General features: G+C 35.5%; 2 protein-coding genes and 1 pseudogene across 3 annotated transcripts; 2 read left to right on the top strand and 1 right to left on the bottom strand.

The window, feature by feature from the left end:
- Positions 1-224: 224 nt before the first annotated feature.
- On the bottom strand, positions 225-3,406 carry LOC113050371 (poly(U)-specific endoribonuclease-A-like). The gene is made up of 7 exons (XM_026213281.1): positions 3,299-3,406; positions 1,904-2,054; positions 1,625-1,824; positions 1,019-1,132; positions 832-938; positions 562-704; positions 225-448 (listed from the first exon to the last, which is right to left on the bottom strand). The coding sequence occupies exons 1-7, from the start codon at positions 3,354-3,356 to the stop codon at positions 334-336; spliced, it is 888 nt and encodes a 295-aa protein (XP_026069066.1). The 5' UTR covers positions 3,357-3,406; the 3' UTR covers positions 225-333.
- A 700-nt stretch (positions 3,407-4,106) lies between these two features.
- LOC113051179 (elongation factor Ts, mitochondrial-like) lies at positions 4,107-6,749 on the top strand (annotated as a pseudogene).
- Positions 6,750-8,657: 1,908 nt separating this feature from the next.
- Positions 8,658-14,315, top strand: LOC113050373 (myosin light polypeptide 6-like). 2 transcript variants are annotated; one of them, XM_026213283.1, is made up of 7 exons: positions 8,659-8,779; positions 9,103-9,130; positions 9,997-10,140; positions 10,609-10,782; positions 11,740-11,817; positions 11,918-11,953; positions 13,032-14,315. In XM_026213283.1, the coding sequence occupies exons 1-6, from the start codon at positions 8,777-8,779 to the stop codon at positions 11,944-11,946; spliced, it is 456 nt and encodes a 151-aa protein (XP_026069068.1). In that variant the 5' UTR covers positions 8,659-8,776; the 3' UTR covers positions 11,947-11,953; positions 13,032-14,315. The 2 variants fall into 2 exon arrangements, with proteins under 2 accessions (XP_026069069.1, XP_026069068.1); XM_026213284.1 differs by lacking the exon at positions 11,918-11,953 and having other exon boundaries at positions 8,658-8,779.
- The last annotated feature ends 1,585 nt before the right edge of the window (positions 14,316-15,900 follow it).

The raw sequence follows: 15,900 nt of genomic DNA, 5'->3' as shown, positions 1-15,900 counted from the left end.
TTTTTTTTCTTTTTGTAGTATAATTACAGAAGGTATTGAAATGTCAAGAATATGATTCTATCATAAATAATTAATTTCGAAAATGGTTTTAAATCAAATTTAAAATGGAAACAAATTATATGTGACACAAGTTTGCTTAACAACAAACTAAAAGATAGACAATATTTTGACAGAGAGTGTGAAAGAATGTTATTATGCCTTAGTAAAAATACAGACAGGAAGGGTGTTTTTTGTATTCCTGTTTTATTTGGTCCAACATCAACTTCGAACAACCAGGAGAAGAATTAAGAGTTGTTCTGGTTGTGAGTCTGTTGATATTCAGATGACAGGGAATCATGGTGTGGCAGGGTAAGCAGAGCCTATGTACTTCTTTCCATCCCCATAGCTGCTGTTGTCCCATGTATAGGTCTGAATGCCCAGAGTCTGTCCTCCCAAACTCACATAACATCTGAGAATACAATCAGACAGATGAGCATTTCATGCAATGCATATATACATTTGTAGGTTTGCTCATGTGACCAAAAATGAGTTTTATTTGATGAATGAATGTCCAGAACTCACTTTTTGCCAGGGCGGGTGATGTAGCAAAGACTGTAGATAGCCAGATCAAATTCAGGACTACAGCCAATAAACGCAGAACCAACCTCTTTGAAATAGCCATCCCATTCAAACTGCATTCCTAATACATCAGGGTATGTGCTCCACTGAAAGAGAGGAGAAACTTGTCTTTTACAAGATCAAAACTTCTGATACAGGTAGACATCCAGACTTTTAAAATGCATGTTGTACTAGCACTGGTTTGTTTTGATTCACATGCTCATTGGAACTCACAGGGCCATCAAAGCTATGACTGTAGTAATTCAGGAGTCCCTGTTTCTCACTCAGATAAAACTGCAGCCAGTTGTGGAAACCAGACACCTTTCCGCTCTTAATTTCCCCTGTTGACACACTGCATGTCAGCCAAAGAGAGATAAACAGCAGTCTGACAGCAAATCACATGTGGTTAACTCAGACTGACCGACAAAGATGTGTTCAAACCCGCTGGAGTCCAGTTTGCCACTAGATCGAGAGTAAAGACCAAACCACATCATCTTCAGATCCTGGATAAACTCGCTCTGTGATGAGTATACACCTAAAAAAAAGTTTTTTAAATTCAAATATTTTGCATAATCTATTTACGGTACATACAATTTTATAGTTTTGTGGTACATTACACTATTTTTTCTAGTAAAGATTTTAGTATATAAGTAAAATATTAACACTATGTATAAAACGAAAATGTACACTGGCTTTCAGAAGTTTGGGATTGGTAAGATTTTACTAAAATGTTTTGCATCTTAAGCTCACCATGGCTACATTTCTTTGATAAAAAATATGGTAAAAACTATAATATAGTGAAATACATATAATTCAAAAGCTCTTTTCTATTTTAATATATTTTAATATATAGGCCTAATTTATTACTGTGATGGCAAAGCTGATTATTTTCATCAAAAATCATTCGAATATACTGATTTGCTCCAGTTTGTATTATAATCAAAGTTGAAGGAATATATCTGAAGGTTAATCATCCGAGGTTACTAAAAATTCAAAAGGTCTGACATACGGTTAGAGTCACACATACCTTTAGAGTGGAGGAAATTGTAAAGCTCCCTGCCCACATCAGTGTTCATGGTCTGCTGGAGGAAAGTGTCTTGCTCCTGGACTTCCTGTGAGGGCACATCCTCCACTTCTCCTGTCATCCTTCTATAGTTGTCTAATAGATTCAGCAGAGCTTTATACGTGGGCTTGGAGAGCAACGTACTACTCACTTGCTTGAACAATCTAAGAGAGAAAGAGTGCATCAGAATACATGATCACATGCATGTTTGGGTATATATCTAGATATATCTGTGTGTCTTACGGGCGGGATGAGTGGTCATTCTTGGAGCCGGTCTCAGAAGGAGAGATCAGTGTCTGAGGATCGATGACCAGCTCTGAGGCTGTGGCCCTGTTATGGTCTAATTTGTACAGCGTCTCGGACAAAGACTTGATCTCAGCGTCAGAGACACTGGCTAATGATTGGGATGGGAAATGGATTCATAAAGAAAGAGTTAGTGCTTGATGAAAAAAGACAAACCTGACAAAGCCTGAGCAAAATGAAAGAAAAAAAATATGAGAAAAACTGAAATAGTAATTACTGCAATTTATAGTTTCAAATTTCAACATTCAGTTTCTAAAATTGGTGTTAAATTATGTTAAATTACCAGTCAACATAAAATATTAATAAAAAATAATGTTTTATGAAAATAAATAAATAGATGACAGTCGCTTTTGTCTGAATGTTATTGTAAGTGTTCTTAATACAAATAACTCAACTGTGATTAATTACATAATAGGAAATATGGTGTTTAGTATTTTGGAAAGAGTTTTGAGATTAACAAAGTGTGTGAAGCTATAGAAGTGGACACAGCTGAGTTTCATGCCACTTTCGGGATCCAAAATAAACAAGACTCAGGGTCACTGAGTCACCCCCTAATATTAACAACTAAATCTTTCTCCCATTTTATATAAAATGCTGATTTGCCCCATGTGACTCAACAGACCTTGAGGACTGTACAGTATTTAAGAGACAAATAAAAACTGTTTGTGCCTTTTGTCTAACTGAACACAGACAAGCAGTTTTGAACTATATTTGTTCATCTACAAACTCCAGTCTGGCGTGACGGAACAGCAACTTTTAACTTTACTTTAGCTTTAACGTACAAGACCCGCTACTTAACTACTTTTTTTTTAATCCTACCATGTTAAACCTAAACTCTCAAAAAATAAAAGGTACAAATTAAAAAGTACTAACATACTCTTTAGGTACTAATATGTAATATGTACTTTCATGGTACTAACATGCACTATTTAAGGGTAAATGAGGTACAAAGACACCTTTTCCCCTCTGTACTTGTACTGACAGCTTTGTATCTGATTTTTTTTTTTTTTTTGAGAATGTATTTGTTCTGGTTTTGTTGACCCTTTGACACTTCATATCTCATGTTTTACAGAATTACAGATTTTGAATCTCACCTCGATGACCACACTGCTTTTTGTAGTAATCACAGCAGTCCTCGTGCTGCAGGCATTGTGAATCGCAGTTACAAAAGTTACATTTTATGTGAAAGAAAAGATTTACCACCCAGAGGCATGTCAGTACCCTATTATTTGTACTAGTTTTAGAGCTTGATAATACTGAGCAAAACATAGAACAATTAGACACAAGGCACAGGATTTAAGGATATTTGGGTATGAATAATTTGGAGGAACTTACCACTGCAGCCCTGAAAGATCAGGGTGACGGTGAGAAAGAGAATCAGGCTGAGCTTCATTATGGACTTTAGACGATCCAGAGACTCAGTTTGGTTTTTATACCATCTCAGATCAATAAAGCCTTATAGGGGACTCCTCCCATGCACCAAAACATTCTGTTGTGATAATAACTCATATTTAATAATACATTACCAGGTGACTCGTCTTGCTACGTTGCTATGATGATAAAGGTCATTTTGGGAGTGGTGAGACGGTTAAAAATAGGAAGTTGATAATAAATAAAATCAAATCAAATAAACGTATCTTATTCAGTCAGCTGGTCCAAAATCTATCCAGTTTAAAGGCTCTAGGAATGGTAGACATCTGGTGAAAAAAAAGATGAATATAGTATTTATAAAGAATACTCTGCATTTAATACAATATGTATACTCTCCTGAAATCATGAACTAATCCACAGCAAGAATGTGTTCTTGGCAAGAAATTATCCTGTATGTTTCGAAGCGCAAACAGTCAAAAAGACCAGGTGGTAGCATTCACACTGCAATCGCAATCCTTTTGTCAAAGGTTTTTATCTCCACGTGTGTTGGTGCTGAGCTTCCACATGTTCTTACTCTTTTTGAAGTGTGGATTTGTTTTTCCCCATATTAATTTTACTTTGAGTCAGTTTTAATGTGCATTCCAATTTCGTTAGGCATTGTTATTCTTGTTCTTTTGACATGTTTATAATGAGTTACACTGTTCTCTCTGTCTTCAGTCAGCTGTAGTTTAAACTCCTGTGCAGTCGATGGAGTGTTCAATTTGACCTTTCTCTCTCTCTCTCTCTGTAGAAAGCGTGCTTCTGCTTCACTGACATGCCTGCCAGTAACTGATGTCAGGAAACCTTAGTCCCATAGGTTACTCCAGAGGAAGATATAGAAATTGCTTTTTTGTCACATTTCGCACTCTAATGTTGTAATGATTTTGACTAGGTACTTCAGATGCTCTCTGAATGGCAGTCTGATATGAAATATTTGGCTTGTTATTCAAATAAAGGCGATTGTGAATAACATATGACAGTATATCAGTTTCCATACGGCTGTGTAATGCTCTGTGGCACCATTAAATCATGTGTCATATTGATTAATAATATGTTGTTCATAGGGATGTCTCACACAGCATGTTCAGTCTCTCAACACCGAGTTTAGCAGCAGATAAAGCACTTCTCCTGAGATTACGAAAATCTACGGGCTACACCTTCATCAACTGCAAAAAGGCACTGGAGAAATGCAACAATGACGTAACACAGGTGGGACTGTCCACTATTTTCTGAATATTTTTAAAAGCTGGCTGTAAAAAGAAAGGAGGGTCCTATGCAATATATTTTCATGTCACCATCACATTCTCCTCATGGAATCCAAAAATTACCCATATACTCGCTGTCATAGTCCTAAAAGTTAACCAGAAAGAAAGATATTAGATTTAATTGATTAAAAGTCTCTTTTTATTTTCAGAAATACTGAGCAATACTGAGAAAAGTCTCTTTTTATTTTCAGAAATACTGAGCAAAAGTAGTTGCAAAAACAGCTAAAAGTGCCCCTATTCACTTCCACTGTAAGTGCCATTTTTACTTTCTTTCTATATATATTATATATACATACACAATTTTCTTTCTATTGAAAATAATGCCAACCATTCTCTTCCATTTTAAATGGCACTTCTTTTAAATGCCACTTCTTTTAAGTAGTGAAATTAAAAGACTAAAAACAAAATTCTGTAAATATAAATTATTGTGTGTTGAACACAGAATATTCATATTTCTTTTAATTTCACTACTTGAGTTTTAAACCAACTATATTTTTTTTAACTGAAATGTTTCTAACTAGATGCTATGTATCAATTACTAGTCATCTGATTTGTCAAGCACAAACAGTAAACTCATATCCTTGTCATAGTTGTTGTCATCTTTGTTTTTGTCTGTGTGTGTGTGTGTGTTTGTTTGTGTGTGTATATATATATATATATATATATATATATATATTTATATATATATATATATATATATTTTCTAAATCTTATGTTTGTAGGCAGAAAGCTGGCTGCATGAACAAGCCAAAAAAGAGGGCTGGAGCAAAGCGTGTAAACTTGAAGGTCGGAAAGCCAAGGAAGGGCTGTTCGGTCTCTTTTAGGGTCACAGTGTTGCTGTCATGGTTGTCAACATGTCATTCTTAGCACACAATGTGTAATTGGTCCCCAAAATGCTGCAGTGTGATTTAACTAAAATCTATGTATTTATTTTCAGGTGAACTGTGAGACAGATTTTGTTGCAAGGAATGAGAAATTTCAACAATTGGTAAAGGATGTTGCTTTGTCAATAATGGCTCATCATAGCTGCAAAAAACAGACAGGGTATATCAAGGTACATGCCCATGATTGGCATTTTCAGAAAGCTATTTCTTCCACACCTTCTGTAAGCTCTGACTGCTGATCTGTTCTCTGATTCAGAGTGTGCTGTCTTCTGAGGATATTAGTCAGCTCCACGTTCCTGAGGGACCCTCGCTGGCAGATCAGATAGCCTTGAAAAACCATTATACATTTATAATATTACACAAAATATCTCCTTCAAATAAATTCTGTTCAGTCTGTTTATCAGATAATCCTCGAAAATGTTAAAATATTGAGCATTGTGTTTCTTGAGCAGCAAATTAGATTGATTAGGATCTTGTGACAGTAAAGACTGAAGTAATAGCTGCTGAAAATTTAGCTTTGCCAGCACTCTAATAAATTCCCTTATAAAACTGTTATTTTTAATTGTAATAATATTTCACAATTATACTATTTTTTTCTGAATTTTTAATCAAATATTTGCAGCCTAGGTGAACATAAGAGACTTCAGAAAGCCTTACTGACCCCAGACTTTTTAAGTCTATATTGTACAAAGAATTATATAATTACATGATGTGACTTTATCTTCACAACATGAGTTGTACGGCTTGTAAGCATTTTTAGCACACCCTGTCTATTGTCTTCCTCCTAAGAATTAAATATAATAATAATTTTTTTTCTCAGGTTTAGTATTCTGTTTTTTTCCCCCTTTCAGGGCGATTACATGCGGCATGCTGTATCACTTGCTGTGCCCTCTGATTGGCACATTGGCTCATACGTACATGGAGCAGTTCCCGAGCAGGTTGGCATTGAGATGGGGCACTATGGATCGCTAGTTGTGTTTCAAGGTGGACCAAAGGAAGGCATGGATGCTCTGGGAAGGAAGCTGGGGCAACATATAGTGGGTGAAGCATCTATTTCTCTTGGCGACATGGACGATATACCATGTGGTGAATCTGAGATGAGACTTTTGCCCCAGAACTTCCTCCTAGATCCCAAATATATTGTGGGACATTACCTGACTTTACAGAATGCACGTGCGAGACTTCATATGCTTCCAGTGTGGAGAGAGCACCAGTGAGGATGAGTGAACAGAGCTGTTTGAGTGAGAAAATATATTTCCTTAAAGGATGAACTTGTGAAATTTGTCTCCTAAGAATGCTTCAAAATCATATTTTCAATAAAATGTACAAAAATGACTATACATCTTTTATTTATTTATTTTTTTGTAAGGATCAGAACATATCCATATCTCTGCATGCATCACTCAACAAAAATTCTAGTTAAGTCATGAAGTGAATTAAGAAAATGAATTGTTTTGACACTGACCTTTTACTGGCAAAAAAAAAAACAAAGAAACAAAAAAAAAGATTCTGAACTCTTGTATTGGTTCTGTGCTATCACAAAAATAAATGTTTAAAGATCTGAAATACTGACCTGGAGAAGTGTATCTGTAGACACAGTCTAATCTAGTGCTTTACTGCCACCTACTGAGTTCATTTCACTAGAATAATTGTCTGTTCATTCTAATGTTCCTAATGTGCTAACACCCATCTTGACTGAATCTTTAGTGTCATCTAATGGAGTGCAAGAAGAATGTGCATATTTTTTTACATTGATGATCTGTTTAGAAGATATCCAAAAATATTTTAGAAACATGGATTGGAATCAATGGCAATTATATTATTGTGATTTTTTTTTTTTTTAAACCTGGTTATGATCATACAACTTATATTTTAAACGTCAGTTCTTTGATCTTAATGTGGGCCACCTTGCTGGAAAACTAAAACTATGTCAACTCTGGTATACCAGGTCCAGCATCTCTTTAGATGCCATGCAGAAATAACTAGAACAAATAATTATATATTTGCACAGGGCCTTCTTGACAGTAACACTGTGTACATTAATGTTTCTTTTATTTTCTTTTTTTAAGATACATGATGTCCCTGTCTGAAAGAGATGTAGTTGAACATTTTGGCAGTGTTTTGTTTTTTTGTTTGTTTTCAGCTATAATCATTATACTCTTAAAAATAAAGGTTCTTTATTGGCCTCCGTGGTTCCATGAAAACATTTAACATTCATGGAACATTTCCATTGCAAAAAAAAAAAAAAAAAGCTTCTTTATAGTGGAAGAAGGTTCTTTAGATTTTAAACATTTTCTTCACATTAAGAAAACGTTGCTAAAGAAATACATGTTTTAAGAACTGTTCACTAAAGGTTCTGTTCTGTTCTGTTCACTGATGTCACTAGTGCATTAGGAAATCATCAAACTTAATATAATAATAAATATAATAGGAATAAATAATAGACACTAATCATAAAAGTATATTATTGTTATAAATAAATTGTACTGTAAAGTAAAAAAGTAAAAATATATATGATGAAAATTATCATTTAATTTTACACTAAAAGTTAGTCACTATTTATGTCTTAAATTCATCACTTTCAAAGATTCAGATCTTTGAGGTTTTTCCGAAATTTTTTGTATTGAAATACAAACAACCTACTAACGTATGCGAATTGGGTGAGATGAATATGAGATGCTGAAAACACTGGATCATGATCTGCTCATCTTTGAAGCAGACCTACTTTATTTAATTAAACAATTAAGTCTTAAACTTATATCTCGATTTTACTATTATTATTATTATTATTATTATTTCGATGAATTCTGCAGCCCAATTTAGTTATTTAGATTTTACATTCGAGTTAGCTTGTCATCTGTTGCAAAAACAGTAGAGCAGGCAGCTACCACGCCGAGGTCATGGGTTCGATTCTCTGGGAGTCTGAAACAGTACAAGAACTGATCAAATGCGTACGTTGAATGCAAGTCGCTTTGGCTAAACTTGTGTCTGCCAAACACGTAAATGTTTATGTGCGCACCAATCAACCCCCCACCACCCCCCGTTTACGGTATTCAAAGTTTCTACAACTGCGCATTTAATATTGACACACCGGTAATGACAGGAAAGGGAAAGCAGCGCCCTTACTATTTGATTGGCCTTGAATCGAGATGACATGACGTCATCGTGAATATAGCGGTGTAGCAGAGAGTGTGCGCCCATACTGTAATTCACACAGCGCTCGTGCCGACCCTCCATCCTCAATTACTGCAGTCATGGTAAGTACATTATGATAGACAGCGCTCATTTCCACTATAATTCAGGCAACGCACAATTAGTCATGCAGCATGTAGGTTTACCAATATTGCTGCCTATATGGACATAACGTCAATACCCCAATCACCATAAGGTATTTAAGCCACTAAGCTCTGCTCTCAGTCCAATATCTCACGCCTTTAATATTCAAAAATTGCTCGGAGTGTTTTGTTTCGTAGGATAATCTTGGAATCCTTAGAATATTATTGGAATAATATCAAACAAATGCATCTTCTGTTTTTAACGCTGATCTTCTCTATTGCCCTTTTTATCCTGGCATGGACAGTCTGACTTCACAGAGGACCAGATCTGTGGTGAGTAATGAATGCTGGCTATTTAAATATGGTGATGCTATGAATTCGACGTGGTTATATAGTTGCGATTTTTTTGCCGATTATTGCAAAATAAACGTAGGCCTGCACATCAGTTAAACTGGCTGACAGATGTACAGTCGATGCTCTCAGATGGGCTTGATATGATGTAGATGCTTGTGCTCGCTGTACCTAATGCCATAATGTAACAGAAAAATGAGGAGGTGTCTTTTGTTTTAAATTTTGTTGCTGACATACTGAGATTGAAGTGTAGGCAGATTACAGATGCGTCGCGTTTGAAGGACCGGAAACTGCTCCTATAATAAAGTAATAATAAAATGGGTTTTTCTCACCCAATGGGTCGAAACAGCAGCTGCACAAATCTCCAGGTTTAAAACATTTAGTGATCACAAATCACTGTCTGGAATCATCTCACTGACATGAATCTTTTGAATCGGTTCACTGAAAAGATTCACTCACTGTGACTCGTCCAGTGACCCGTTTGCAGGTTATATTTTACAGAGTGCATCGTGTAAGTGCATGCTGTACAGTGTTCATATTCCTGTCGATGTAGTGCTTGTTCTCTTTTCTGCCCATATATGGTTAATCACAGTAAGTATGTGTGTGTGTAAAGTTTGACTCGCATTCCTGTAAGCTCCTCTGCCAAGCTCTATGATAGTGATCTTAAAGCCTCAAGCAAGAACTAGAAGCCTAATGGTTTTATATTAAGATGTTCTTGTTGTTGTTTTTTTTTTTAGAATGAATCACATGCTTTTTTACTCATTTTCATTTTCAGTCCACATAACTACAAATAATTTTCTGCATCATTCGCCTAATGCATTTTCTCACTCTCATTTTCTCGCTAACAGAGTTTAAGGAAGCCTTCCTCCTGTTTGACCGAACAGGAGATGGGAAGATCATGTACAATCAGTGTGGGGATGTGATGCGTGCTCTGGGGCAGAACCCTGTCAATGCGGAGGTCCTTAAAGTTTTGGGAAACCCCAGTAATGAAGGTCAGGCCTGTCTTTGGTTTCTGTGACGTCTGTGAGGTATCATGTGCTTAAAATATGCATTTATTTACTTGTTTTAGAACAGGGAATGATATTAATATTTAATGTTGTCAGTATATGTAAGGTTGAATCATGCCAGATTTATTGACTGAAAATAGCAATGTTTGAAAGCCTTGGTTCTGTTCATTTAAAGGGATAGTTCACTCAAAAAGGAAAAAAATCTTGTCATTTATTCACCCTTATGTTGTTCCAAACCCAGATGACTGTTACTTCCCTTGATCAATAAGCTACATACTGCTGTATAAGTAAAAAACAAAATCAGTCTAAATGCACTCAGACTCATTTTAGACAGTCCCACTAATTTACATGTGTCTGTATTCTCTGCAATTATCATTTTTGGCTTACTTCTTAGTGTGTTAAGATGTTGGCATGAATGAAAATAAGAGTGATTTTTAATGTCCCTTTTCTCAGATATGAACATGAAAATGTTGGACTTCGAGCAGTTCCTTCCCATGCTGCAGGCCATCGCTAAGAACAAGGATCAGGGTTCCTTTGAGGACTTTGTGGAGGGGCTGCGTGTGTTTGACAAAGAGGGAAATGGAACGGTGATGGGCGCTGAGCTACGACATGTCCTAACCACACTGGGTAAAGAGTCACTGCCTCTTTTAGAACGATATTACAATACAGTACAATACTATCTTTCTTTGATTCTTTTCAAAGTTTCTTCAACTTAGCAAGCATCTTAGAATGTTTATTTTTTTTCAGTTATTGTCATCTTTTACTGAGAATGCTATTCTTTTTAAAACTGCTTACACGTTAGCATACTTTTAAAAAGATCAGTTAGGATGGAAATAATATGCTGCAAAAGAAATTGCTCAAGTGCCAACTGAATATAAGGTTTTTAGACACTAATTTGGGTTTTAATTGCAATTCAATGAAAATGCACAATATTATAGTTTGTATTTATAGTAAGTGCAATTAGCTCATCTTTAGAGTTTTTTATTTTATTTGACCCACTTAAGTAGGTGTTTGTTATTACTTCTATTGTCTTTAAAATATGGTTAAAGTGTGCTTTTGCATTTATGGAAATCTAATCTATGTCATGTCATTTCTATTGGACCATTTGTAATGATGAAGCTGCAATGTAGTACATTTAAAATATATTAACTTAAAACGTAGTGCTGAATAACTCACTACAGTTAAAAGTATAATAAAGTACTTTACAAGTACTTTAGTATGTTAGTCAATACCTCAAATAATTGTCCATCTGTAATTCTTGATTTAAAATGTACCTTGAAGAGAACGTTTTGATTTGACATTATTACAGTGTACTTAAGTGTTGAAGATTTTCATGAGTGTTTAAGTACACTTAAATGGCATTTTATTTAATATATTATCTGCAAGTACAGTTTTATTTTAAATATATAGTTTAAAGATTTGAATTTGTATCGAATGACACTTTTTGGTGAATAAAATATCACTCCTTTCAATCCCAAAGAGACTAAACGGCAACAAATTGTTCGGAATAATGTTCTTTTGAAAACAGAGTGAAAAATCTTTTTTGAGAAGAATTTGATGCAGAGATTTGATGTTTTATGATAGGTGAGAAGATGACAGAGGAAGAGGTGGAGACGCTGCTGGCAGGACATGAGGACGCTAATGGCTGCATCAGTTATGAAGGTAGAACGCTCACAAATGGGTCTTTTTTCTTCTCTGAACATCAAGACTACAGCAAAAGTTTTGAAGTCCATGTTTAATCCGTTTGCTTTCCTTCTGACAGCATTTGTACGCCACATTATGGCTGGTTGAGGAGAGGGTACGGATGGTCCTCTGTTTGTTTTCCCTCATTCTTCTCTCCTGCAGCTCCCTCTCTACTGCGTCCCCTGGCTTTAGCGTAGCATGTAGCATTTCTGCATGTGCATAGGCGTCTCCTGAATCCCACTGTCGCCATGAAGATGCTAAATTTGCTGGTCACCCTAATGCCCAATCCCCCCCCTCCCATGATTCATATCTTTTTTTTTTAAATGACTGTCACTCCTAAATCTCTGCAGTGTGTTCGTAACCATTGAGTGTATAGGAGGCTGAAACGGTGCCAGTGTAGTGGATTCGGGCTGAGTTGAAAGTACAGATTTCTCGATTTTAGTCATTATCTCATTTCGTTGAACCCATAACGTTTATCAAATCTTTTGGTCTACGCTGTTTTCAGCTGAAGCGTGAAAAAATCATCTACCATGGAAAGATGTCAATAAAACAGCTTGTAAACAATGTCCCATAATGTTACATTTACCATTGAAGAGCTATTATTTGACCTTTAATATTATAGTAATGTACCAAGTTGACAGAGTTCTCTGTATAGTTTAGAGCATTAGTTATGAGAGGTTTTTCCTTGAGGAAAATTGATCAAAGTTATTCAAGATGGATATTTAATCAGATTGCAAGCTTGTGAATTGTGATCGAGTCATGAAATTTGTGGAAACACTCAGCCCTATCTTTTATAGAATTGCTGTTACGTTAGGAGGCTTTGTAAAGAGGTGTATTGTTGGTTCTAGTTTCCCGTCCCGTTACATTGCTGTTCCTGCTTTCTATCTGTTCTCCCCATGCCTTTATAAGGTATGCTAACTCATTCTAATTTTCTTTAGGCCTGGACAATCTCTTTTCCTGCCCTTTACCTTCAAATCATCCTGGGGCTTCTGCATTTCAGCTCCTGTTGTTGCAGGGAAATGTTACTGAGCTACACATGAAGTCTGTTGTCTTAGTACGATCTGTGGCTGTTGTGGGTCTAGAAGTATCTAGAACTTAACGTGTAGTGTCCATGGCAACATTTGCTGATCTACTGTGTTTTTTTTCTTGGATCACTGCCTCATACTTATTCTTGTTTTTTCTTTCTTCTACAGAACTCGTAAGGATGGTCATGAGCGGTTGAAGAAATCAAACACATTTATTTTATTTTTGTCCGTCAGACCCCCCCCCCCCCCCCCCCATGTATGTGATTCTTCATTTCAATTCTAGCTTTTTTTTTTTTCCTTAAGTGCCTTTTATCATATTTCTGGAGAATTATGGCTCATTTCATTCCAAAAGCTTCCACTGGTGTTCATAGGTTTGCTTGAATACCTCCCATTCAGCCATTCATTCCAGCAGTTCATGTATTCAGCCCCTGTTTGTCTTAAACTGTGAGGGACATTTTGATTGGCTCTTAATTGTAGTTTTTTTTTTTTTTTATTAACCCATTGTCTAAATGTTTGTAAGTCATTTGACATCCCTCTTTATTGTCTGCTGTGTGTCATAATAAATATTCCGAGGGATCTTTGATTTAGTTGATTTGTGTGTGTCAGAGCTGGGAGTGTGGGTGTACTGTATGTGTGTATGTGTGTATGTGGGAGTGTGGGTTGCCTTGTAGGGCATTGTTGTACCAACCACTTCCATTTTAGTATAGTTCTCTCCCAATACACACAATACAAGACAATGCCAAATTAGGAGTATGAGAAGGTATTTGAATGTGCTGGCTGGGGAAACTCTCATTGCCTACATATTTTAGTGGGCCTGTGTTTAGAAGACGAGTGGAATCACTAAACAAAACTTAAAGGACTATTTAGACATTGATGGTATCTAAAAGAACACCTTGTGTTCTTCAACCACAGCACGTTGCAAGTGTGAGGGAGCATGCGAACAGAAAGAAATGCTTCTGAACGGCTGTTGTGTGGTCCATAGTGTTGCATAATACCCTTTTTAAACTTGGTCAATGAACGTCGATTGTGATTGGCTGTCAATGTTTACTTTGTTTTATCATCCATTATTGATCTGATGGTGATTGTAATGTCATCTGTCGTTATTGTTGAGGCCTGTTCATACCACACTGTTTAACAATGATAAGGAAGCCTGTTTCAGCCACAGAATTAGAGAGATATAAACAGAACTGTTAGGAAAAAATATTTTTGAGATATGAACTCCGAATTCCAATTCATTTTCTCGCAATGTTGAGTTTATATCTCATAATTCTGATTTATTATTCCACAGAATATTCGAAAAGCTGTTATCTGTTATAGCTATTCAGATATTTTATTCTATCCTTTAAAGATATATCTATTATCTGTAGATTATATCTAGTCTATAGTTTACGTCTTGCAATTATGTTTTTGTTTCCCACCACAGATTAAAAAATAAAAAAGGAAGCAAATCTTTCTCCAAATTTTTATGTTTTTTATTTATTTTTATTTTTTTCACAAATGCGAGTTTGACTTGAACAAGTTTGAGCCTTTAAAGCAGCAGAAGACAGAACTGCATATAATAAGAAGAATAAAACATTATATTGTGCTGCTGTGGATGCTAACACAGTTATGTTTTTAGTTATCATTCTTGGTGTTTTTTTCTTGTTTAGTTTTTTCAGTCTGAAATATAAATATTGCCAGCTAGTGAATGAATGACATTCTTCTATTCAGAGTCTTGAAAGGATAGTTCACGCAAAAATTTAAATTCAGCATCATCCTCTCTCTCATGTTGCTCAAAACCTATGATTTTATTTGAATGGAAAGTACAATGTTTAAGTACGTTTTTACAATGAAAGTGGGCAGTGACTATGTCTGTGAAGCTCCAAAAAGATCAAATAAACTCCAAAAGTACTTACGGCTCGTGTTTTCTGAAAGGTAGAATGGCTTTGTGCAAGGAACTGCTTAAAATTTAAAACATTACTTGCTGAAAAGTTTTGCTTTCATATTTTTTCAAGTTTAAATGTCACATTCATGATAAACTTTAGAGCTACTTTTTGTACAAATGTAATGCATTGTTAGCATGATGAATTCTGAAAACTCTTCTTCACACAGCTCATATCACTGATGATGCCTTTTATTGTGCAGAAACGTTCAGTATTTTTGAAACCAAAATCGGTCCATTCTAAACCAAACAGGTGTTAGACAGCTCCTGCTACATCTCCTCAAAGGTCGAACTGAACATCTTCAAACATTCACACAAATCTCAATGCAATGGTTACCAGCTTTCACCATTAAAAAACAAAGTAGAAACAAAATGTAAAAAATAAACTACTAGTTATACCACTAAAATGTAAAAGACAAAGAGCAAAGAGCTGAGCAAATTGATCAAATGACATTTTCAACACAGATTATGAGGCGTGCAAAACTGTGAGGTTGATGTGAATCTGTTCTGTCAGTAATACTGCATGTTGGACTACTGCATATGTGTGCATTCACATACATGTGTGAGGATGTAAACTGCAGGTACTATCACAGAGGGAGTGTATGAGTTTGTCTGTTCTGATATTGGCAGATTGTACATCCATCACTAATAGCATTTGTAGTTTGGAAAGATTGCACACTCAAAAAAATGAATTTTTAGTTTTGTTCACTTTACCTGAACAATTCATGTTGAATTAATGCCATTTTGGCTATTTTTCATTTCAACATGATTGTGTCATGTTAAACTGACTTAAACCTGTCTCTCATTGGTTTAACATAAAGTTTTCATTTTGAAAGAACATGTTTCAATCAAGTCCCTCAAAATAAGTTTTACACTTCCCATCATGCTTTGCACAGGACTGGATATGGGGAGAGAAAATGTTGAAATAAAGTGTTATTTTATGCAGTTTTTAATAAAAAGTGATATGGAGACTTTTTCATGTATAATGCTCTATTATGTGGGCATTTTAAAAGACTTTATATTGGTGTATTTTGTGCGAGTTACCATTGTGGTGAAGTGTGGAGCTTGTGGTTGGGTTGAGGACCTGGTTGAAAGAACGTCTAAAATACTTAATTT

This window comes from Carassius auratus, chromosome 31 (genome assembly GCF_003368295.1).
Source record: "Carassius auratus strain Wakin chromosome 31, ASM336829v1, whole genome shotgun sequence".
Lineage (NCBI taxonomy): Eukaryota > Metazoa > Chordata > Actinopteri > Cypriniformes > Cyprinidae > Carassius > Carassius auratus.
The sequence above is the reverse complement of the archived record's forward strand: the minus strand, read 5'-3'. Positions and strand labels throughout refer to the sequence as shown.

Coding starts and splice junctions, on each gene's coding strand:
- LOC113050371 (XM_026213281.1), bottom strand. CDS start 3,356: ATGAAGCTCAGCCTGATTCTCTTTCTCACCGTCACCCTGATCTTTCAG. Junction 2,055..3,298: donor GATCTTTCAGGGCTGCAGTG/GTAAGTTCCTCC, acceptor CCCAATCATTAG/CCAGTGTCTCTGACGCTGAG. Junction 939..1,018: donor GTTTGAACACATCTTTGTCG/GTCAGTCTGAGT, acceptor GTGTGTCAACAG/GGGAAATTAAGAGCGGAAAG.
- LOC113050373 (XM_026213284.1), top strand. Junction 9,131..9,996: donor CACAGAGGACCAGATCTGTG/GTGAGTAATGAA, acceptor TCTCGCTAACAG/AGTTTAAGGAAGCCTTCCTC. Junction 11,818..13,031: donor TGGCTGCATCAGTTATGAAG/GTAGAACGCTCA, acceptor TTTCTTCTACAG/AACTCGTAAGGATGGTCATG.